This window comes from Diabrotica virgifera, chromosome 1 (assembly GCF_917563875.1).
Source record: "Diabrotica virgifera virgifera chromosome 1, PGI_DIABVI_V3a".
NCBI lineage: Eukaryota > Metazoa > Arthropoda > Insecta > Coleoptera > Chrysomelidae > Diabrotica > Diabrotica virgifera.
The window spans coordinates 263,033,414-263,055,664 of NC_065443.1; the positions used below are offsets into that span (position 1 = coordinate 263,033,414).

Here is a 22,251-nt window from a genome sequence, read left to right on the forward strand (position 1 = left end):
AGTACTCCTAGCTTCTACTCAAGAAGATCTGCAAACACTACTTGATAGTGTCGTTGAGAGTTGTAGGGAGGCAGGTCTGGATCTGAACATACGGAAAACCAAAATACTCGTAATAAGTAAACAACAGCATATAAAGCCGTCTATAATATGTAAATAATACCAAACTTGAGGAAGTTGATAAAATCGTTTACCTTGGACAGCAATTAAATTGTAACGCAGAAAGTCACGGCGAAATTAGATCTAGGATAGAGCAGGCTAGTAGGCTAGAGCCGCTTTTAGAAGAATGTCCAAAGTGTTATGTAACAGAGACCTAAAATTGGCATTGAAGATCCGCCTACTTCGCTGCTACGTGATCTCGGTCTTACTTTACGGTGTCGAGTCCTGGACTGTGAATAAAATCGATCTAAATCGCCTTGAGACTTTCGAAATGTGGTGCTATAGAAGAATTTTAAAAGTTTCCTGGGTGGAGAAGATTCGAAACTCCACAATACTAGATCGTTTCAGCAAGACTACTGAGATTATAAAAAGCCTCAAACATTCGGACATGTAATGAGAGGTCCCAAATAAAGGTTGCTACAAAATATCATGCAAGAAAAAATAGCAGGCAAACGCAGTCCAGGACGAAGAAGAACCTTATGGTTGAAGAACTTGTGAGATTGGTATGGTGTTGATACAAGCATGCTATTTAGGGTGAGAGTGAATAAAATTAAGATAGCTATGATGGTAAGCAACGTTCTGAAAGGACATGGTACATGAAGAAGAAGATTTGATTTTTCATGATCCTCTATAATATTTTGGTTCAGTTTCGCTTGTTTACGTTAATATCCAGCACAAGCAGCTTATGTTGTTGGCTCACAATCTGACTAAGTATTGCCTTGCACTACTTACATTCATATATATCTTCTTTTCCTGTCATGAAATAATCTATTTGGGAATGATTTTGTCCACTTTGCAATAAGTTGAAATTTCCTCTTCTGAAAAAATGTGTCAGCAATCACAGTATCTAACGCCACTGCTAATTTCAGCATATCTTCAGCTTCATTTCTAGTTCCAAAGCTTCATTTATAGTCCTCCATGTATGCATTCAAGTTACCTTCTATTGTGACCCTCCCTGTGATGGAATATCACTCACTATGTCTCCCAATTTATCGAAAGAAAACTTTTCTTTGGTTATTATCCAGACCGATTTGAGGAGAATTTGATAATTTATCATTATCAACTTCTACTACGATATTTTTCATTTCTGTGTCACCATTTATCTAACCCCATTCCTCATATTACTTTTCCCTTCATGCCACAATTTGTATCCTTCATCTAGGTATTTCTTTTACTACTTATCCTTTCCACCTCGTCTCTTGAATGCAAATAATGTTTAGGTACTCTTCTCCTTCTAAACGCATCTACCAACTCTATATTTTTAACTATACATTTTCTACAGAACTAGAATTTCTAAAGATTCCAAGATCCTATTTTGATTTTTCTAACTTATAATGATGTTCTCGTTATCATTTTAGCTCAGTAGATGCCATCATTTCAGTATAATTTTTGTTATCTTGGAGAAGATCTTTTTACTATTATGGCCTGAAAATATTTTCAGATATATGATCCGTTTTAAAGGCATGGATCTCTAGTGTAAGAATTACCCTGTAAGCCAATGTATCTTTGACCGTATCATGTCACTAGGAGAAAAGCACTTTATATGGGATACAAATATACAAACACTTTAGTGTAGATAATTAAAGACTTCTAAATAAAAGAGAACATCTAGAGCCCTTACTCGAAAACGTCTTACAAAATTTTATGAACATCACTGATTGGGTGACGATCAATCTAAGAACGAAGCTGTGAAACCCAACATTACTAAAAACATTTAATTATTCTTAGTGCCTTCTCATAGCAAGACAAAGTCAAATTAGTTTTTGCATTATTAAAGTAGCCTAAAACAGTCGTTTTCTCAAACTTCTCTTGACTTTCTTTATTGCTTCATCCAGTACCACTGAGAATAGCAGTGGATGATAGAGCTTCACTGAAAACTGGATCTATTTTGCGCTAAGGCTTTCACCTTGACCTCTTATCTCGTCCATGATGGATATTCTCCAAGTTTGTGCTGGGCGACTTCTTTTTCTTTTTACCTTGGGAATTACACTCTAGGGCAGTCTTTGCAATACTGGAACTATTTTTTCAGAGTGTGTCCAACCCCACTGTATGGACTTTATTTCATTTTCTACCCTCTTTTGTTGGGTCAGGCGTAGTAAATCTTCGTTTCTGATGGTGTTTTTCTGCAGTTTTTCTGTTTGTTCTGAAAGACCTGCAGTTTTTCTATAAGGATTTTTGTCGCTTTCCAGGTCACATCCGTAGAGTAGAACAGACATGACATTTAACTGGAATATTCGGATGTTTGTCCTTGTAGTATACTCTCCAGACCTCCAAACAGGATTGAGCATGCTGAATGCTTTGTATTGAATTCAGTCATCATCATCATTCTCTTTGCCTTATCCCTATGCGGGGTCAGCTTCCCTAATTGCATTTCTCCACACAATTCTATCTTGGGTCATATCAATGTCAATCCCCTTTGCCAACATGTCCTGCCTTATCGTCTCCCCCCAGGTCTTCTTTGGTCTTCCTCTCCTACTCCTTCCAGAAATCTGCACTTCAGCTATTCTTCATATTGGGTGATTAAGGTCTGGACGTTGAACATGACCAAACCATCTTAAGCTATGCTCTCTCATTTTGGCATCAATTGGTGCCACACCTAGACTTCCTCTAATACACTTATTCCTAATTTTATCCTTCTTTGTCACTCCACTTATCCATCTAAGCATTCTCATTTCCGCCACATACATTCGTTGTTCCTCTTTCTTCTTCACTGCCCAACATTCAGTTCCGTACATCAGAGCCGGTCTTATGGCTGTTTTATAGAATTTTCCCTTCAGCTTTATTGGAATTTTTCTGTCACACAACACACCACTCGCTTCTTTCCACTTCATCCATCCAGTCCTAATTCTACTGCATGCATCTCCATTACTCTGTAATACCGATCCCAGGTACTTAAAACTATTGCTTTTTACAATCAGTTCACCATCCAAAGGTAACATTTTATTTGTAGTAACTCCATCTTTAAATGAACATTCCAAATACTCTGTTTTTGTCCTACTAAGTTTTAAATATTTTTCTTCCAGAGCTTGCCTCCACTGTTCCAGTTTTTGTTCTAAGTCTTTTTCACTATTTCCTACTAACACGACATCATCAGCATACATTAAGCACCATGGAATGTTACCCTGTAGTTTCGCTGTTATCTGGTCCAAAACTAATGAGAATAAATACGGACGAAGCACAGAGCCATGGTGCAATCTTACTTTGACATGAAATTTATCAGTCTCTCCCACACCTGTCCTAACACTAGTCGTTACTCCTCCATACATATTTACATATTCACCAGGGACTCCTTTGTTATTGAGTGCCCACCGCAGAATCTCTCAAGAAACTCTGTTGTATTGAATTCAGTATGAAATTAAAATACCTTGTTAATATTTTTAGGATTCATTTTTTTTGGCATGCTTATTTCCAAGGTTTGTGAAATTTTCCAACATCTCTACAAGCGACTACTCGTTATTAACAGATCAACAACTGATCCAGATCCACCATTTTTAATTTTTTTTTAGTCGGTAGTCCTTTATTTCGTTATTATTGACGTACCTAACTTTCATTTTGGCATACTTTTTACTAAGCATCAATGTTGAATCGTAATCAATAAACAACACAAGTTATTCAATTGGTCACTGAAGTATCTGATTATTCCAAATCTACATTTAAACAGAAAACTCGATTCTTCTTTCTTTAAATAAAACATAATCTTTCAGCAAATTTATTCAAAACCATGCATTTGAATTGTGTTGTGTGTAATCTGGATTCTTTGAATAAGATTTTTTAAACAAGTCTGACACGTAGATATCGCGATAACAAACTTGAATTGTAAGGAAAACAGATCAATTCTAAATTTCACATCACCCTGCTAATTTTTAGTATCAACGTGTAGAATAATAATAATTTGTCTCCCGGTTAATTTTCTTCTTTGCAAATTATGACTTCTGTGTTAAGTTATTAGTTTCTGTGACAACTGAGAAGTGTTTGTGATCTGTTCGGAAACATGAGCACGGACGGAAGTGACACGACAATACTGATTGGAGACCCGTCTACTCCAGGAAATATTTTAGTAACACTCACTGATTATGGCAGGATAGAGACCGGTTTTTATAGACCAAGAAACCAACGAATCAGGTAGTCATTTTAATGATTATTCTTCTTTTCGTATAGACCTCTGTCTCTTGTTTCAATGTATCTTCAGGAAGTTGTCATTCCATCGTTTTCGTGGTCTTCCGACTGACCGTCTTCCTATTGGGGATCCGTCTCTCGCCATCTTTACTACTCTATTTGTTATCATTCGGCTTATGCGGTAGTTCCATTCTAATCTTCTTGCCCAGTTATTAATATGTTCTCTGTACTTCTAGCTCTGTCCCATAGTGTCTGACCCTCAATTTTTCGAAGAGTTTGCATCTCTGCTGTTTCTAGCATTATTTTTGTTCTGTCTGTATCAGGTCGTGTTTCTTCCGCGTATGTCATTATTGGTCTGATTACTGTTATGTAAATTCTGCCTTTCATCTCTTTATCGATATTTTTATTTCTCTATATTGTTTCATTCAGGCAACCTGCGGCTTTATTTGCTCTATTCACTCGATCTTCCACTTCTGTTTCGAGCTTTCGAGTGTAGTTTCTAGATATTTAAACTCCACAACTTTTTCATTCTCTGGCCCTCCAGCTCTAATTTAGATCTTAGTAGATTTGCTGTTATAACCATGCATTTTTCCTTTTTTGGGAAATTAACATGTTACATTTTCTGACAGTTATATTAAATTGGTGCAGCATACGTTGCAAATCACCTCCCTTTGAGAGATTAGTATTGCATCGTCTGCATAGCAGATTGTTTTAAGTTGTTTTTCTCCCATTTTGTGTGCATTTTTAGTCCTTGCTTTTTTATTATTATTTCATCCTTTATTAGGCTGAATAATATCTAGAGAACTATGAAATCCGCCTGTCTTGTCCCATTCCCAGCTTCAATTGGGTCAGTCAGTCTTCTTCTACTTTAACTTTTATTGTGTTGTTCTGTAGATATTTTCGATCGTTTTAATTACTCCTAGAGATACTTAGCCTGCGTAAAATAAATGGAAATTCTTTAATTTGACCTGGTACCCTGCAGATGTACCTCTACCATAAATTGGCCCTTAGCACAGGGGAGATCGTTAAGTGGGGCCCGAAAAAAAATCTATCCTTAAAAAACTCAAATTTGTCAGATTAAGATAAGGTAAGTTATGTAAGTATCTCCAAAAGAGTGTATATTTCAAAAATCTGACGATTTGAGCCGGGCGTAAGGAAATGGGTGAGTCCCAAAGTTTCACAAGAAAAAAGCGAATATTTCGAAATGAATGACAGATCGAAAAACTAAAAAATATATACTCAATATTTTTTAAAAATCTATCGAATGATACTAAACACGACTTCCCAGGGAGAGGGGTGGGGGGTAAAATTATTATTTTAAATACGAATTCCGCGATATTTCGCGAAATAAACATCAGATCGAAAAACTGTAAAATACACTTATTCAATATTTTTGAAAAATCTATCGAATGGCACCAAACAAGACCCCTCACGGAGGTGGGGCGAGGGGTTACTTTAAAATCTTAAATAGGAGCCCCCCATTTTTATTGCAGATTTTGATTCCATACGTAAAATTAAGTAACTTTTATTCTAAACATTTTTTCGAATTATGGATAGATGGCGTTATAATCGGAAAAACGATTGTTGGAAATGGAAAATTAAATTAAAAAATGGAAAGCGCCCGCTAAAATGGAAAACTTTACTTAACTTTTTTTGGTTTTAGGACCTACTCTTCACAACCCAATAGGTCCACCGCATAACGCTCGAGTGACTGCACATTTAGCATACTTTGCTCCCCTACCAAACTGGAGTCATATACCGCTTTGACATCCATGAATATGTGGTGGGTGTTGACGTCAAACAGCGTTTTTCGTCATGTATATGTTACGGGTAAAGTTAGATTTATGGGTAAACCTAGGATTACATAGGCAAAGTGCGAGGTACCCTTGAGATATCGGTAAGATCTGAAAATAATTTCGAAATATTATTCAAATAGTTCAAATTTCAGGCTTTACTCAGCTAAAACACATTCTACCTGCTGTCACTTTGTTAAATGCTTAATTGTGTGTACTAGTAATGACAAGGCCGCAACACTAATAACACAAAACATTCCAGGAATGTTCCTAGAAGGTACACACAGGACATTGAAAACATTCCTGGAATGTCCCCAAAAGCACACGAACGTCCCTGGAAAGTCCCAGGAAAGTGCTGTGTCAGCATTTTAAACATTCCTTGAATGTCTTATTGGAACATTCCATGAATGTCTACGAATGTTCTTTGAACATTCACAGTATATTGTTTAGACTGAATGTCTTGTTGAAACATTCCATGAATGTTCTTAGGACATTCAAAGTATATTTTTTAGACATTCTCTGAAATATATCGTCAGTGATGTGACAATACCTCCTATATGTTTTTTCATGAGTTTTGCAGGAGACGAAAAACATTTTTTACGGTCACCTCCTGTTTTCATACGTAAGTTTTGACTTGTTTTGTAGTAAATAGATAGTTGAATTTACTACAAAACAAATCAAAAAATATATGAAAACACGAGGTGGCCCAAACAAGTTTTCCATCTCCTACAAAATTCATGAAAAAGCAGATAGGAGGTATTGTCACATCACCGACGATATACCAGAAGTACAGCAGGAAAAATGAAAGAATACCCATGAACGAACATATAAAACACGCTGTATCTTCCTATCACCGTGTCACACAAAAAACTGGTCAGCACAAGTACATGTAATAATTATTGTTACTTGCACTGGACAATTTTCTTTGTGACACGGTGTCAGGAAAATACGGTGACAGGAAAATACAGCATGTTTTATATGTTCATTCATGGGTATTCTTTCATTTTTCCGACTGTATGTGTATATGTAGCCATACCAAATAATACATCCTTGATAAATATAAACATTTTTATTGCACAAAATCTTGTCATATATTTTTTTCCATAATCATCACTACGATGACGATTCATTGTATTGAATTCATTAAAATTACAATCTGGTCATAACTCTGACCAATGAGCAATTTTAATTTAACCTAAATTACTACTGTTCCCTAAAATGAAGAGCTTACCCATAGCGTCTCTTATCTAATCTAACAGGCACACAAGCACTATGCTCTGCTTTTCTAACCACACTATTCTAACATACACATGCACACAAGCATTATGCTCTGCTTTTCACTATCACTCAAACTAGTTCAAAAGGTCCTCTTCAATCTTCTAGTTTGCCCAGTAGTATCCAGGAGCTGGATTTCCTCAATATTCTTGTAGGTACTTACGAAGTTGTTGCTTGTGACTTCCAACTTTACTCCAACTTTAAAAACAAATCCAGCTGTAAAATATTTATGTGCCTGAAGGCTTTTGTATGCTTTCATCTATAATATATATAATAGTAATTTGGTGGAATGCACTTTATGGTAAAATCCAATTCTGACTGAATTGTATATGGATCCAAATCCCCAATTATTTTCAGCTTCAATAAATATCTAAAACAATAAAAGAAATAATGTTATTGCTTGCAAAATTCATCAATATTGATAAATATCAGAGAAAAATGAACATTAATAAAAATTGTTTGCCCTACCTTTCTCCAAACATCTGGTGTCTCCAATAATAATTTCCTTAAATAATCACTTTGCAGTGTGGTAAAGTTTATATTTATAAAGCTCACAAAATACAGCAAACGAAATCCAAATGAATCCAAAATATGACGATAAACGGTGAAATGAAATGATATTACAAACATAACCTCTGTAACCTGTATGCCATGCCATATGCCAACCAGAACCAGAAGTCACGTGGTTTGGATTGCCTAAATACATATACACGCGCAGCAAATTTGAAAATGAATGCAAATTGAATAGTAAATGGCCTCTCTTAAAATATAGGACATTGGTAGTATGTTCATAGAATGTCTTGTGGTAACATTCCACGAATAACTTAATCAGATATTCACCGAATGTTCCTTGAATGTCCAGTACATTCAAACATTAATAGAACTTTGATAGTACATTTCTGGAATGTTTTGTGTTGTTAGGGAACTGTTTGAAAGATATCTTAAATTTAAGAAAAAAACGCATTTTACAAAAATAAGGAAAGCAAAACTACAAATACTGTAGAAATAAAAATTATAATTAGTATTATTAAATACAATAAATTATAAAAGTCGCAGTTTAAGGATGTACCAGTAAGAACTTTCAACGCGAAAAGTCTCAGGTTTAAATTACTATTTACCATTTTAATTTTTATTAAATTGGTGGATTCTGCATCTGAGACTCTTCAATTTGTTAAAAATTATAATCTTTAAACAAATTTGTTTAAAGCAGCTTTACATGATTTGCATTTATTTGTCGCACTTTACCCGTAACATATATTATACTATCTTTGTTTCCCTACGTTTCGTGTTAATATCAAAACTTAAAGGTACGTATAGATATGCGCGCCGCGCACTTGGCGCCCTGTGTACGACGTGCGTTCTTGGGGCCGGCAGAAGTTGGATTGTGTGCGCACCGTTTGTGCGCCACTTGAAAACACGTACTAATCTAACGAGTCCGCCACGAACGCGCACCGCACACACTGCGCGAAGTGTTCGGCGCGCATATCTATACGTACCTTAATGTGAACATGTCTAACAGCATAGTAGATTTAAATATTTTTTATTAATCTTTAACCGACTTCCATCCTTTTTACTCTTGAGATTTTTAATGTTGATATAATATTGTGCACATTGTATTTCTTATCCATTCGGTTGTTTGTGTTTTTTTTTTATTTATTTTTTTTTAATTCCAATACTGACTATTTTTAAACTCGTTCTTTATAAATGACATATTCTTAAAGAGTTTTGTATAAAGTTAATAGGTGTTAATAATAATGCCATAGCTAGATGTCATTTACATGGTCTAAAGCTTATAAGCTTGTTTGTTGCATATATGGAATGTTACCTATAGGTTGTCTTTTTCTAATTATATCTACAAATATATATGTTGCAGGTAAAAAATGTCTTAAATTTAAACTATAAGCCTGGAACACGCAACTTTGTTACAACTTCAACTCCAGCTAATAAAATTGGGATAGTTTAAGAGACAATTGGAATTATACAGTGTGTCAATCTGAAAATGTACCACCCCCTATAATTTGGTCCCTATAGAAAATCCAAAAATATACAAAAACACGTCTAATTTATTTTAAAAAGGACATTTTTTAGACCAGTTTTCAACCCAGTCCGCGGGGGCGGACACAACTCCCAAAATCTTTAATGGAAAAGGGGGTTGAATGATACTTTATTTTAAAGGTTTAAACTTTTCAAAAATACCACATACATTATATTTCATTTCAGTAGGTAATTTTGGAAAAATTATGGACTCAATACTACAAAAAAATTAGGAGTTCTAAACTCGATAGGTACTTATTATCTTTACGTTTTTAATTGATTTTTCCAAAAATACTCAAAAATTTCAAAAATCAACAAAAAAATCAATTTGGAGTTCTGAATATTTACGGTTTTACTTGATTTTTCCAAAGATACTGAAAATAAATATAATTTATGTGGTCTTTTTGAAAAGGCATTTGAACGATCTTTAAAAAGAGGTATCACTCAACCCCCCTTTCCATTAAAGATTTTAGTTGAAAACTGGTCTGAAAAATGCTCCCCTCACAAATAAATTTGACGTGTTTTGCATATTTTTAGATATTTCATAGGGACCAAATTATAGAGGGTTGTACCTTTTCAAATTGACGCAGTATATGTTTTCTACCAGAAACATTCAACAAAACTTTCACAGTGATATATTACCAGATTTTATTAAATTAACCCACTGATTATTGAATTCGTTACACAAAAACAACGGAATATTTCGAAAGAACATTCATTATTAGTGTAATTAGAACTTAAAAGATTGTTCACACAAATCAGATAAATATTTTTGACAAATATTACAATTTTTGCTGTACCTAATTAAAAACAGACCTAAATACACACTTTTGTTTATGATTCAGTTTGTAATGTGTGAATGGTATTGACATGATTTATTATTATGAAGCAAACAGAAGTCCACATTACTTTATTAAAAAGAAAAAGAATACGGTAAGAGCGTTTTATTTAGTAAATAAAATAATATAAATAGATGTCATATACAGTAGGAAAAATGAAAGAATACCCATGAACAAACATATAAAACACGCTGTATTTTCCTGTCACCGTGTCAAAAAGAAAATTGCCCAGCGCAAGTACATGTAATAATAATTATTACATGTACTTGCGCTGGCCAAGTTTTTGTGTGACACGGTGACAGGAAAATACAGCGTGTTCTATATGTTCGTTCATGGGTATTTTTTCATTTTTCGTACTGTACATACAGTATAGTGTATGGTGCAAATAAAAGGAATAAATTTGGCAATTATCATCATTATCATCAATGGCGTTACAACTTTTCGTTAGTCTATGCCACGTTTACTATTGCCTTCCATGTTGGTTGGTCCTGTGCCACTACTTCCCATTGTCTCACTCCCATTTTCTCCAGATGTTCTTTGACTGCATCTTTCCACTTTTTCTAGGCCGTCCTATAGACCCGCTCCCATCTGGCCTTTCCTAAAACAAATTGTTTATTAGTGAAGATAAGGCGATTGTCGTTACTACCTATCATATTCCCTGCCCAACTGAGTCTATAGGTTTTTATATATCAAACTATATTTTCCTTTCCGAAGAGATACTCTAACTCGTTATTGTATCTGCGTCTCCATTCGTTTGTCACGCTGTCTCTACAAGGGCCATATATCATTCGAAGGATTTTACGTTCCCACACCAGCAATTTATTTACTTCTCTTTTCGTTAGCGTCCATGTTTCGCTTCCATACGCGACTGCTGGTCGTATTAGGCTCGATGCACATTTACGTGTTTGCTACGTGCGATCGCTGGCGGTTCAGCAGTACATGTGTTGAATTTAGTCACTTCACACTCGAGCTGAGCCGCAGCGTGCAAGCTGCTTGCAAGTGACTTGCTAACTGCATGGACCTAAAGCACGCCAGTTTCTGCTATGCAACCACGTGCACGCTGCTTGAAAACAAGTCAGAAGGTTTGGCAGTCTCTGCTGGACAATCATTCCGTACAAGTGAAAGCGAGATCGATTTTAACTTAGATACAGATAAGAGCTGTTCATTTCTGGCGTGAACTGACGCCGAGAAACCGTTCAAATGTATATTGACGGGGAACTTGACGGCAATTTACTCACATCGTGCACACAACTTGAAAACATGCAAGTATGCGTCGAGCCTTATGGTCTTATATATCTGGATGTTTGAACCTCGTGAGAGAAGTTTTGACTTTATTAGATGTTGAATTGCAAATAAAGATCTGTTTCTTGCCATTATTCGCGTTTTAAGGTACTAGTACACTTTAGAAGACCAAAAATAAGCATTTTTTTCAAGATTTTTTTTCTCAGAACTTTTATTAAAAATGAATATAAAACTGTTTACATATTAATATCTAACTCTTAGAGAATATAAAAAATATATCTTTTTTCATTTATGCATGTACACTAATATTGTAGAGGGCGCCAAAGTCGAGGCCTCAAAAAAAAGTAGTTTCGATGGCGGACAGTTAATCTCAGGATTGGGATATTTGAAACAAAAAAATTGTATGGCATTTGAAAAATAAAGGTTTCTTACGTGACAATTTACCACCACTAGTGAAAAATTCTGCAAAAAAAAGATTTTACGGAAATTTGAAAAAATGTTGTGAAAAAATTGTCCGTTTTTCTTCAGTTTTTCATGGTTAAAAATTTTTATTTTTTGGTCCAATTGTGGTAAATTGTCACGTAAGAAACCTTCCTCTTTCAAATGCAGTACGATTTTTTTGTTTCAGATATCCCAATCCTGAGATTAACTGTCCGTCATCATTTTTCGAGGCCTTGAATTTTGCGTCCTCTACAATAATAGTGTACGTGCATAAGTGAAAAAAGATATATTTTTTGTACTCTCTAAGAGTTAGATAATAACATTTATATTAAAGGTTCTGAGAAAAAAATTCTTGAAAAAATGATTAATTTTGGTCTTCTAAAGTGTACTAGTACCTTAACTTCTCGATATATTTTGTTGTCATTGGTGATTGTTGCTTCAAGATTTTTAACCCTGCTGTGCTGTTCGGGTGTATTTGACCCAAAAAATAATTTATTTCTTATTTTACAAATTATTACGCGGCGTAACGATTTGGTGTTTCATGACTTTATTACCTAATATGAGGTCTTCCAATTGGATATGAGATAAACAATCAACTTCCTGATTTTTTTGATAAAAATGAAATTGTTACCTAGGGCACGTTTGGGTCAATATGACCCGCGTATTTAAACCGTTTAATTTTACCCCGTAAAATTACCTGTGTATGTGTGTTTGTCAGCCAGATACGTCTGTAAATAAAAACAGGTTTCTGCAAGCTAGAATTTGTAAAATAAACTGTAGTATATAGCTGAAAGATGTTGCAAACCAAATTATAAATATGACGAACATGGACGGACAACATGTCTTTGGATCCAACTGGAAAGGCATGAATAAAGTTGGTTTCCAAGCATCCATTGGTCTTTTATTTTTAGCTCGAGTTTATAAGTACCATGGTGAATCAACTAAAAGTTTGTGGAATGAAGAAAGGGGTCGTAGTATATTTCAATCAACAATGTCGCTTGATATATTTACAAAAAGTTTGCAAGTAATACGTTTTGATAACAAAACTACTAGACAAGATAGAAACTTTAGAAAGATTATTTAGAATAGAAAGTTTTGATAAACTTGCTGCAATACGTGAAATTTAGGAAACATAGGTAGAAAATGTACCAAAATTTTTTAACCCTGATGAAAATGTTAGCGTCGATAAGCAACTAGTTGCCTTTAGAGGCCGCTCTCCCTTCAAATGGTACATTCCAAGCAAGCCAGCGAAATATGGCACAAAAGTTTGGGTTTTATGTAAGTATGAACAGTAAAACTTCTTATGCTCTAAAACTGCAGATCTATACAGGAATGTGTGAGATGTGTGACTTGAGTAGTGATTTGGAAGGCCACAATATTACCTACGTGTAAAAACTTGTAACGTGTAACGTGTAAAATTTAGGACAATTTCTTCTGAAACAAAGTAGATACAATGCCGGGGACTGTAAGTAAAATAAACCGGAGCTTTCAGCAAAAATCGCGAATAAAGAAGTCTATAGCTCGTCTTTTTTGTTTCACGCAAGATACCACTGTTGTTGACAATATTCCTAAATATAATAAAAATGTTGTTCTTATGAGTACTTTGCATCATGAATCGATTCATCATGTATCACTTTCATCAAATGAAAAAGCCCCAAATAATTTTATATTATAACTCCAATAAGGGAGCAGTGGATACACTAGATTACTTGTTGGCACGTATATACATATGAGAAGAGATAAATCGCTGGCCAATTATTGTTTTTTATAATCTGCTGGACATTTCTGCCTACACCGCGTTCGTGTTATAAGCATCAATAAATATCCAATTTGGGCGCCCATACTCATGGGCAGCCCATACTCATGGGCGCCCGTGAATGGAATACCAATAAACTGGCGAAACGGCGAATTTTTCTTGAGCAATTGGGAAAAAACTAATGAAACCAGTCATTATTTCCAGAAAAAATATACCAATATCTAAAGCCTCTCACGAATTGGTAAAAAGGCCACGAGCAGAAACAAGTAGACAAGATGGAAATGCTAGTGAACCGTCTATGGGCAATCTAACTCCACCTGCTAAACGAGCACGCCGTAAACTTGCCCGAAAAACGATTACAAGACTAATTATTAGGTTGTATATTATGTTGTATACATATATCATAAACATATTTGTAAAGTCCATTCTTTTTATTACTGCCTCAGTTGTAAACTGAATTAAATTTTTGTAGATATTTGTGAATATCTAACATAGTGAATCTCTAACATATCTATCAGTGAATAAATAAACATAAGTGCATATAAAGTTGTTATTAGACAATACAAATGTTGCTAGTAGTTACCTAGACTCACAGTGGTAGGTACAAGTAAAAGATTGGCACAATTAATAATATAGGTCCACTTTCCCTCAAGGGGTTTGAGTTAACCTACCGTTTAGACGTTTTCGAAGCGTAAGTAACATGAACATAGTTAGTTACTTAGCATTTTTATAGGACGTTTTATAGCATTTAACCATTGTGTTTGTCTCTCAGATAATAACTTATTTAGTTGTTTTATGTTGTTGTCTCTCAAATAATAACTTATTTAGTTGTTTTACGCTTAAAATGTAGCACTGATGGTAACCGATAAAACTGAACTTTAGCGAGAACTTAATCCTTCTATAAAAGATAGCGAGAATATTAAATTAATCCTTGTAAAAAACAAAATTACAATGAAACGCAACTAAAATGATCTCAACCACATTATGAACTGATAGAATAACATTTATGTTTGCCTCTCGGCTGTCAGATTGATTTAATTTTGACAGCATATTGAATGCTCTATACTATACAATGCCCTATACATTAAATGAAAGTGAAAATAAAAATTTGAAAAATACATTAAAATAATTAGAAAACGTAGATTTTATCGGTAAAATATTGACTTGAAACTTCTAAATAATTCAACATGTAGTTAGTTTATTATGTAATAATAAAGTGATAATAAGTACATGACAGGTTGTGAGTCTAGCTTGTAGGCAGGCCATAAAATTCTCGCCTGACCCTTTTAATTCAATTGAAATAGTGGTAAATTATCAATTTGTGCTAAATTATAAAAGTGGTCTTTGATTAACTGTGATTGTTTGCACAAAGAGATAGTTATGAAAGAAGAGATTTTTTAAATCTACAGTGTATGCGAAAAAAACATTATCCATATAATACGTACAAACAAGACGTAGACAATACAAGATGTAGATACAAAAGGTTTGCACTATCGGCAAAAAGACATATATACTGTCTTAAACATAGTATTACGTATACGAAAGTATCAATACGTAAGTGAATACCTACAATTATAAATGTCATCAGTACATCTTAAATAATTCCTCGATGCTCCATTCAGTTGTATGCCATCTTCTGGACCTTTAAATGCGTTCTGGAATATAAGATCAGTAAGTTTTCGACTGTCACTACACTACCTGAAACATATATTATATTTTTTAATACTCGAACAAATATTGAGCTCCTATTACCCGTCAAATCTAAGAACGACTTTCAAAATCTTGGCCGTCGACGCAGAGACCAGAAAGAGAAAGTATTCGGAGAGACAGAGCGGGAATACGCAGATGCTAGACTTCTTGGTAACAGTACAATCTTCCTCAAAGGTTTAATTTATTCTAATGTATTATAACATCCGAATTCGGTATCATTAGGGAGGTTATCAATTTAATGGGTTCTTAAATGCAAAGCTAAGAAAAATTTGGTTAACTTCGCTATTTGATTGTACAGTGGAACCCCGATAAGTCGACCCCCGATAACCCGGAAGTCCGGCTAACCCGGACCGATTTTCATCAGATAAACATTTTGATTTTCAATATTTTGTATTTTTCAATTTAATTGTGGCTTATTTCCAATCAAAATAGTGAATTATCAGACAAACCTTTCAACAATAAAACTGTATGTAATATAATATTTGAGAGATAATGTGTACTTATGTGTGTATTTTGAACTATACGATATTAAAAATGACTCATAGCACACGCCGCAGAAACAACAGCCACCTGTCTGTAGTATCTATTCCTTTTTATTTCAAACTGTCAGCATTGTTTAGGAAAGACTATTTAAAAAATTCTTTTATAAACAATGGTCTTTAGTATTGTGTGTCTTGTATTGTTCGCTTCCATTTGCTTACGTTTGGGTTTGGTGTTTTTTTTAGTAATTTTAATGAGTAGGTAATACTGTGCATATTTATAAATATATTTCATGTTATTTCAATTCTAACGGAGTTTATCTGTAAGTATACCGTATTTTATTAATTTTTACCATATTCTCCGGCTATCTCGGATTTTCGATAACCCGGATCGGTCGGGGTCCCGATTAATCCGAGTTATCGAGGTTCCACTGTACCTAGTATAAAAATGTTACACAAGGATGCTTAGAATAGCATGGATATTGGACACAGAAGAAAACGAACACAGAAGTATTGCGAGAAATGGGTAAAGGATGCGAAATAAAAAACCCAATAAAAATACGAAAGTTACAATATCTGGGACACGTAATGAGGGGACAGCGATATTAAATGCTAAGACTGATAATACAGGGAAAGATAAGAAGCGTAATATAGGAAGAAGGAGAGTGTCATGGTTGGAGAATTTAAGGGACTGGTTTAAATGCAGTTCTATAGAACTCTTTAGAGCAGCGGTGGATAGAGTAAAGATAGTGATGATGATATCCAACCTCCGATTAGGAGACGGCACTTAAAGGAGAAGTATAAAAATAGTTCCTACACTTCAATAAACAAGTAAATAATATAATTAAATAAAATTATCAACAAATAAAATACGTACTTTTATTACAAAAATATAGATAAAAAGAAGGGAATAATAACCAATAAATTTTAATGAGTTTAAATAAGAAGATATTTAAACTTAAACGGAGAATTTAGGACTGGACAGAAAAAAATAAGAATACTTACAGGATACGTATCAATAAGAAATAATAATAATAAATTAAGAATAGTAAAATGTAGATTGTTGTGGTCAATAAGAGACAGTGCATTTTGTTTGTACAGCAATGGAAAAATAATGCTGCAAAAAACATACAACAGACCAGTGGCGTGCGGTGACATTTTCGGAAGAGGAAGCGATTCAATAAGGGTTTAACAAATACTTTCTTACGAGGGTCGAGATCAAAATATATACCTACTTAATAGGTGTATACCTAATGTATTACCTGTTAACTTATATCGACTAAAAACAAGAACTACAAAAAATTAGGTATAGTGTTTAACCCAGTCTGAGAGACATGAATGAACACGCCTTGAGAATGAGATTCGGGTGATACAAATTCATTGAGGCAAGGAGGATTTACTCTTATAAGCGGGCGTCACTCCATCCCGCCCCAATGCTTCATACTATCCACTTCCCCTCCGATAGCACTCTGATGCGCTATATGGGCTCTCTATCAGCAAAGTGCTTATTATGGTAGGAGTCCTGGATACAAGGACTCACAAACGAAATCCTACCCCGATCAATGCAGGTTAGTGACTCTAGTGACTTAGTATATCGTATATCTAGTGACTTATCATCGATCTGTACTGCTTGCTCAGGGTCGAGTCCCTGCTCCAGGCTTGGTTTCTTTAAACTTAAAAAGAAGAGTTCTATTCAAAATTGTTTTTATATTCCAATTTCGAATCACCTTCCATAACACACAACTTTCAACAATATGACACTTATTTACTTATACTTGAGTCCTATTCTCTCATCAACCAATGCAAATTTTTTGTCGATAACATCGTCGTAAAATTTTGGATTTTCTGATAATTGTTTAATAAATGCACTCTTTTTCAATGGATAATAGGGATAACTTGGAAAGTCTGTCTTCACTTGTAAAATTTATTGTAAAACTTTTGATGCGTTTTAATACTGAAAAACTTCGTTCAACTGATGCACTTGTAGCTGGGATAGTTAGTACCTACTACTTAATTCACACAACTTGCCCACTTCACACAGAGACTGATTTAAACCAGTAGTATTCAAAAAATTCAACCGATTCCTAAGTATTTCTTTATCACTAATTTCAGGTGTTTTATAAATGACATTTAACTGAGAATGCAAAGCTAGATTATCAAAAAAAAATCATAATTTAATCGTACTGAATTAAATAGGTACATACCTCTGTGGAAGATTTGAAAAATCTCAAAATGTCAAATAAAATATTAGTAAAAATATTAAGCAAAAAATTGAAATCAAGCCATTTGTACCTAAATACCTACCCCTTATAGCAGCAGTAACAGACTCCGCATCTCATTTTCGGAATCGGAAGCGGTCGGACGAGCGCTTCTAGGCGTATCAAAATTCGCGTGAAAGGAACATGACTAGCGGGTGAGGTTATTAAACCCTGACCAATTTTTGAACGGGACAAATGCATGACAAGCAGCGATTTTGAGATGCGCTTCCGTCAGGACCGGACTGAATCGTTGAATTGTGTGCTTATTTGAGACCGTTCGTATGCGATCAATTTTTAATAATGTTTCAATGCCTATTAGTTACATAATAGATTACTTAGATTAGGGAAACATTGTTGATAAATTAAATACTAATGAATAATATATGTATTTTCTTATATGGAAGTATAGGGAAGCGTTGCTTCCCCCGCTTCCATGGACCGCAGGCCTCTGCAACAGACTATTATGTCAACTTCTTGCGCCTATCTTGTATCCAAATCCTGTGACAACGTTTTAGATTATCAGTCCAACGTGTTGGTGGACGACCTCTACTTCAATAGCCATCATCCCTTGATCTCCATTCCAGTATCAGTTTTGTCCATCTGTTATCTGCCATTTAAGCTGCATGACCATCCCAGTTCCATTTCAGTGTTGATATTCTCTTTACTGCATCTGCCACTCCTGCTCATCGTAGCTGGCGATTTGAGATCTTTGAGTCACACGGATCTTTTGCAGTGTTCTCCTTGTCGTGTTCAAGGTTTTCGCTTCGTAAGTCAACACTGGTAAAACACACTGATTTAGGGTTTTTCTTTTAAGACATATTGGTGTATCAGACGATTTGAAAATGTGGTTCAACTTGCCGAAGACTGCCCAATTCAGTCTTATACGCAGTGGCGGCTCGTGACCTCAGTATGCGGGTAGGCTACACATATACTTCGGGTAGGCGACAAAAAATATCCTACAGTTTGTAATACATTTTGAGCCGTCTTGCAATACTAAATGTAATCTATGAGCGCAGCAATGTGTAAAAATTGCTTCTGGAGCATCTACTTTAATTTTTGATTGTAATTCGTTTAAAGAGCCAGCCATTACTCTTGCACCATCGTAAAATTGAGCAATTAATTTATTTTTGTAATCATATGGCTCAAGCACGTTTGAAAATAAACTATATAGAGCGTCTCGTCTGCAGATCTATTATCGCTAACATCAAAAAACCCTAAAAATCTTTCTGTTACCTGACCAACTTTGTTAACAAAACGGATTGTTAAAGTACACTGTGATTTTTCGGTTATATCAGTAGTATCGTCAGCTAGTATAGAAAAAAATTGACTTTCATTAATTTCTGTTGAAATTTAATTTTTTACGTAATCGGCAAGACAATCTATTAAATCATTTTGTATTGTTTTTGACAAACCCGTGAACACCCCTTCTATTTTTTAACATGATCCTGGATTTCCTGATCGCGTTTAACTACTAAATTAAAAATTTCTTTAAAATTACCCATGTTTGAAGAATTATGGCTCTCATCACGACCGCGAAATGTAAGTTCTTGTTTTGCTAAAAGAATTGTAACATCAATTTCTTCAACTTATTCAATCTTTTTCAACTTCTTCATTATATATCTTATTAGATAGAGAAATATGTCCAGCGAAAGCACTGTCAGTAGTTTGTTTATTTTTTTCTAACCGTTTTAAATCTAAGCAATTGTTTAAATGTTCTTTCGAAGATTCATGTTTTTTTACACTAGCTGATAAATTTTTCAAATCTGAATATCCCTGACTCACCCAAACATTTTGCTTCAAATTTGAGAGCAACAGACAAGGCCCACAGAAAAGTGAATTTTTAAAATAACTTCCGCTTAGCCATTTATGATTTTCATACCATATTGTTTTAAACGATCTCGAAAATGGTTGATTGTCTTTTGTCTTATCTGTGGATAAAATTGTTAAATTTTGTAAAGGCCGGCCCATTGAAATAATTACTAATCTTTCTTGATTTTGGCGCCTTGAAAAAGGCGTCTCGATCAAACTGCATATTACATCGTTTAAAATATTCATATTCGATGACTAAAGTTTTTCCACCAATAAAACTAACACACGTACGTTTCAACAACGTCAAATATTACTTATTTTATTTATGTATCAAATAATAATTTACTATTCGAATAAATTGATAAGTTAACAATTAACCTCGCTTTAAATTTTTAATTATCTATATAATCTAATAACACATTATTCAGTTTTCATAAACAAATTTAAATTGTCCTACCTAGTTTTATTCAATACTTAACCTACTAATAACAGCCAAAATCAAAAAACAATTATTTTAAAACAGTTTCACAAGACACAAGAGAAGCAACTGATAAAATTTTGTAGGTCCGGCTATAAGTCTCTGTGTCTATCCGCCCGTTCAAAATTGTAGAATACGGTCGCTAGCAGGTCTGCTCGCGTAAACAGAGAGATATCGCACGTCAATTCGGTGTTGGCGTCGTTCTATTTCAGGCTACGTTCCCGAGTGCCTGACCAAGGAGAATATAGAATCTATACAGTACTACTGATACTACAAGGAGCGTACAATAATTATAACTACGGAGAAAATTTTTTGGATATTTTTAAAAATAATTTGGATAATCTTTGCTATTTTATTGTAGATATTGTATCAAAATTTATAAATTACAATTTTGAAATAAGTAATTTATATTAATAATTTATATTATTGTACTACAGTTGAAGAGGGTAGGCGGCGCCTACCTTGCCTACCCCGACGGGGCCGCTCCTGCTTATACGACGGAGAAGCTCAACGGTTTGCTTATCTTTTTCTGTACGAATCTCATGACCTAGGTATTTATAAGCCATTACTTGGTCTATGGATCTTGTTCCTACGCATATATCTTCGCTGACTACAAGGTTTCTCGTCATCTGGGTTTTGGATATATGTATTTATATTCTATCCACCTTCTAGAGAGAAAAGGTAGAGCTGATTTAAAAGTAATTTTGCCTCATCTATCCTATCAACTATTCTTCTTCTTATGGTGCCTATCCGTTACGGATGTTGGACACTAACATGGCTATTCTGACTTTGTTGACTGCTGCCCTAAAAAGTCCGGTAGTGGTTAAGTTAACCCATTTTCGCAGGTTATGCAGCCAGGATATTCTTCTTTGTCCTGGACCTCTTTTCCCATGCACTTTACCTTGAGGTATGGTCCGAAGTAGGTCATATCGTTGTTCATTGCGCATTATATGGCCCAGCTATTCCAGTTTGCGACGTTTTATGGTTACGACTAGTTCGCGCTCTTTACCCATTCTATGTAGAACTTCTTCGTTGGTAACTCTGTCTATCCAGGAAATCCTCAACTTGCGTCTATAGCACCACATTTTAAATGCTTCGAGTAGAGATGTATCAAGTCAAACTAGTTTGATTTTATTCAACAAACTTGACTTGACTTGAAAACCAAACTTTTTTGGAAAAAAGTTTGACTTGACTTGATTTCGATATCTTTAGGTTTGACTTGAAATCAAACTTCTTCACACAGTTTGAAGTTTGAATATCATATTGCGCAACGGGTTTATTTCCAATTCTAATTGAGAGCGTACCTACTGACTTTTGTTTTAACTTATTTGGATAGGCTGAATCTGTACTCTACTACTCCGCAAATTAGTTTGTAGTTCATATTAAGAAGTATGTGCTTGGCTTATTTATTACGTTCGTTTTGAAGTGTGTGCTTTGTGAAATAATATCTGAACTTAGAGAAAAAAATCTGTAGTTGAAGTAGAATTAATTAAGAAAAATAAATATACTGATTTATTTGATATTGCGGCAGGTGATTTCAAAACAGTGAAAATTGAAAAGTACATACTTGTATTATGTAAAAATAAAGAACAGTGTTATAAAATGACAATTAGTGAACTAATTCTTTAAGACGACATTGCAAAGTCGCAAAAAAATCATTAAACCTAGTCTATCAAAAATATAATATTTTGTTGTTCCTTCATCAATTTTTGTTAAAGGGGCCGTTCAAGTATCGTAAATACTAACACAATTTTATAACCTTTTTATCCCATCTGTACCTTTTCATCTTTTGTTGTGAAGAACGGTCCAGCTATTTATTGCCAACATGTGTTACTGTGCTTGATCTTAAAAGACAAATTTTAAGA

The 22,251-nt window shown here is 34.4% G+C and overlaps 1 protein-coding gene across 8 annotated transcripts in view; it reads left to right on the forward strand.

The window, feature by feature from the left end:
• LOC114329435 (G protein-activated inward rectifier potassium channel 3) overlaps positions 1 to 22,251 on the forward strand; it is a 202,949-nt gene that overhangs the window by 136,579 nt on the left and 44,119 nt on the right. The window contains exon 1 of one of the 8 annotated variants that reach the window (XM_028278535.2): positions 4,016 to 4,278. The exons of the other annotated variants lie outside the window; for them this stretch is intronic. Coding sequence (XP_028134336.1) covers positions 4,148 to 4,278 — 131 coding nt within the window. The 5' untranslated portion in view covers positions 4,016 to 4,147. Of the gene's footprint in view, positions 1 to 4,015; positions 4,279 to 22,251 lie in introns of those variants that run through there. 8 annotated transcript variants of the gene reach the window in all.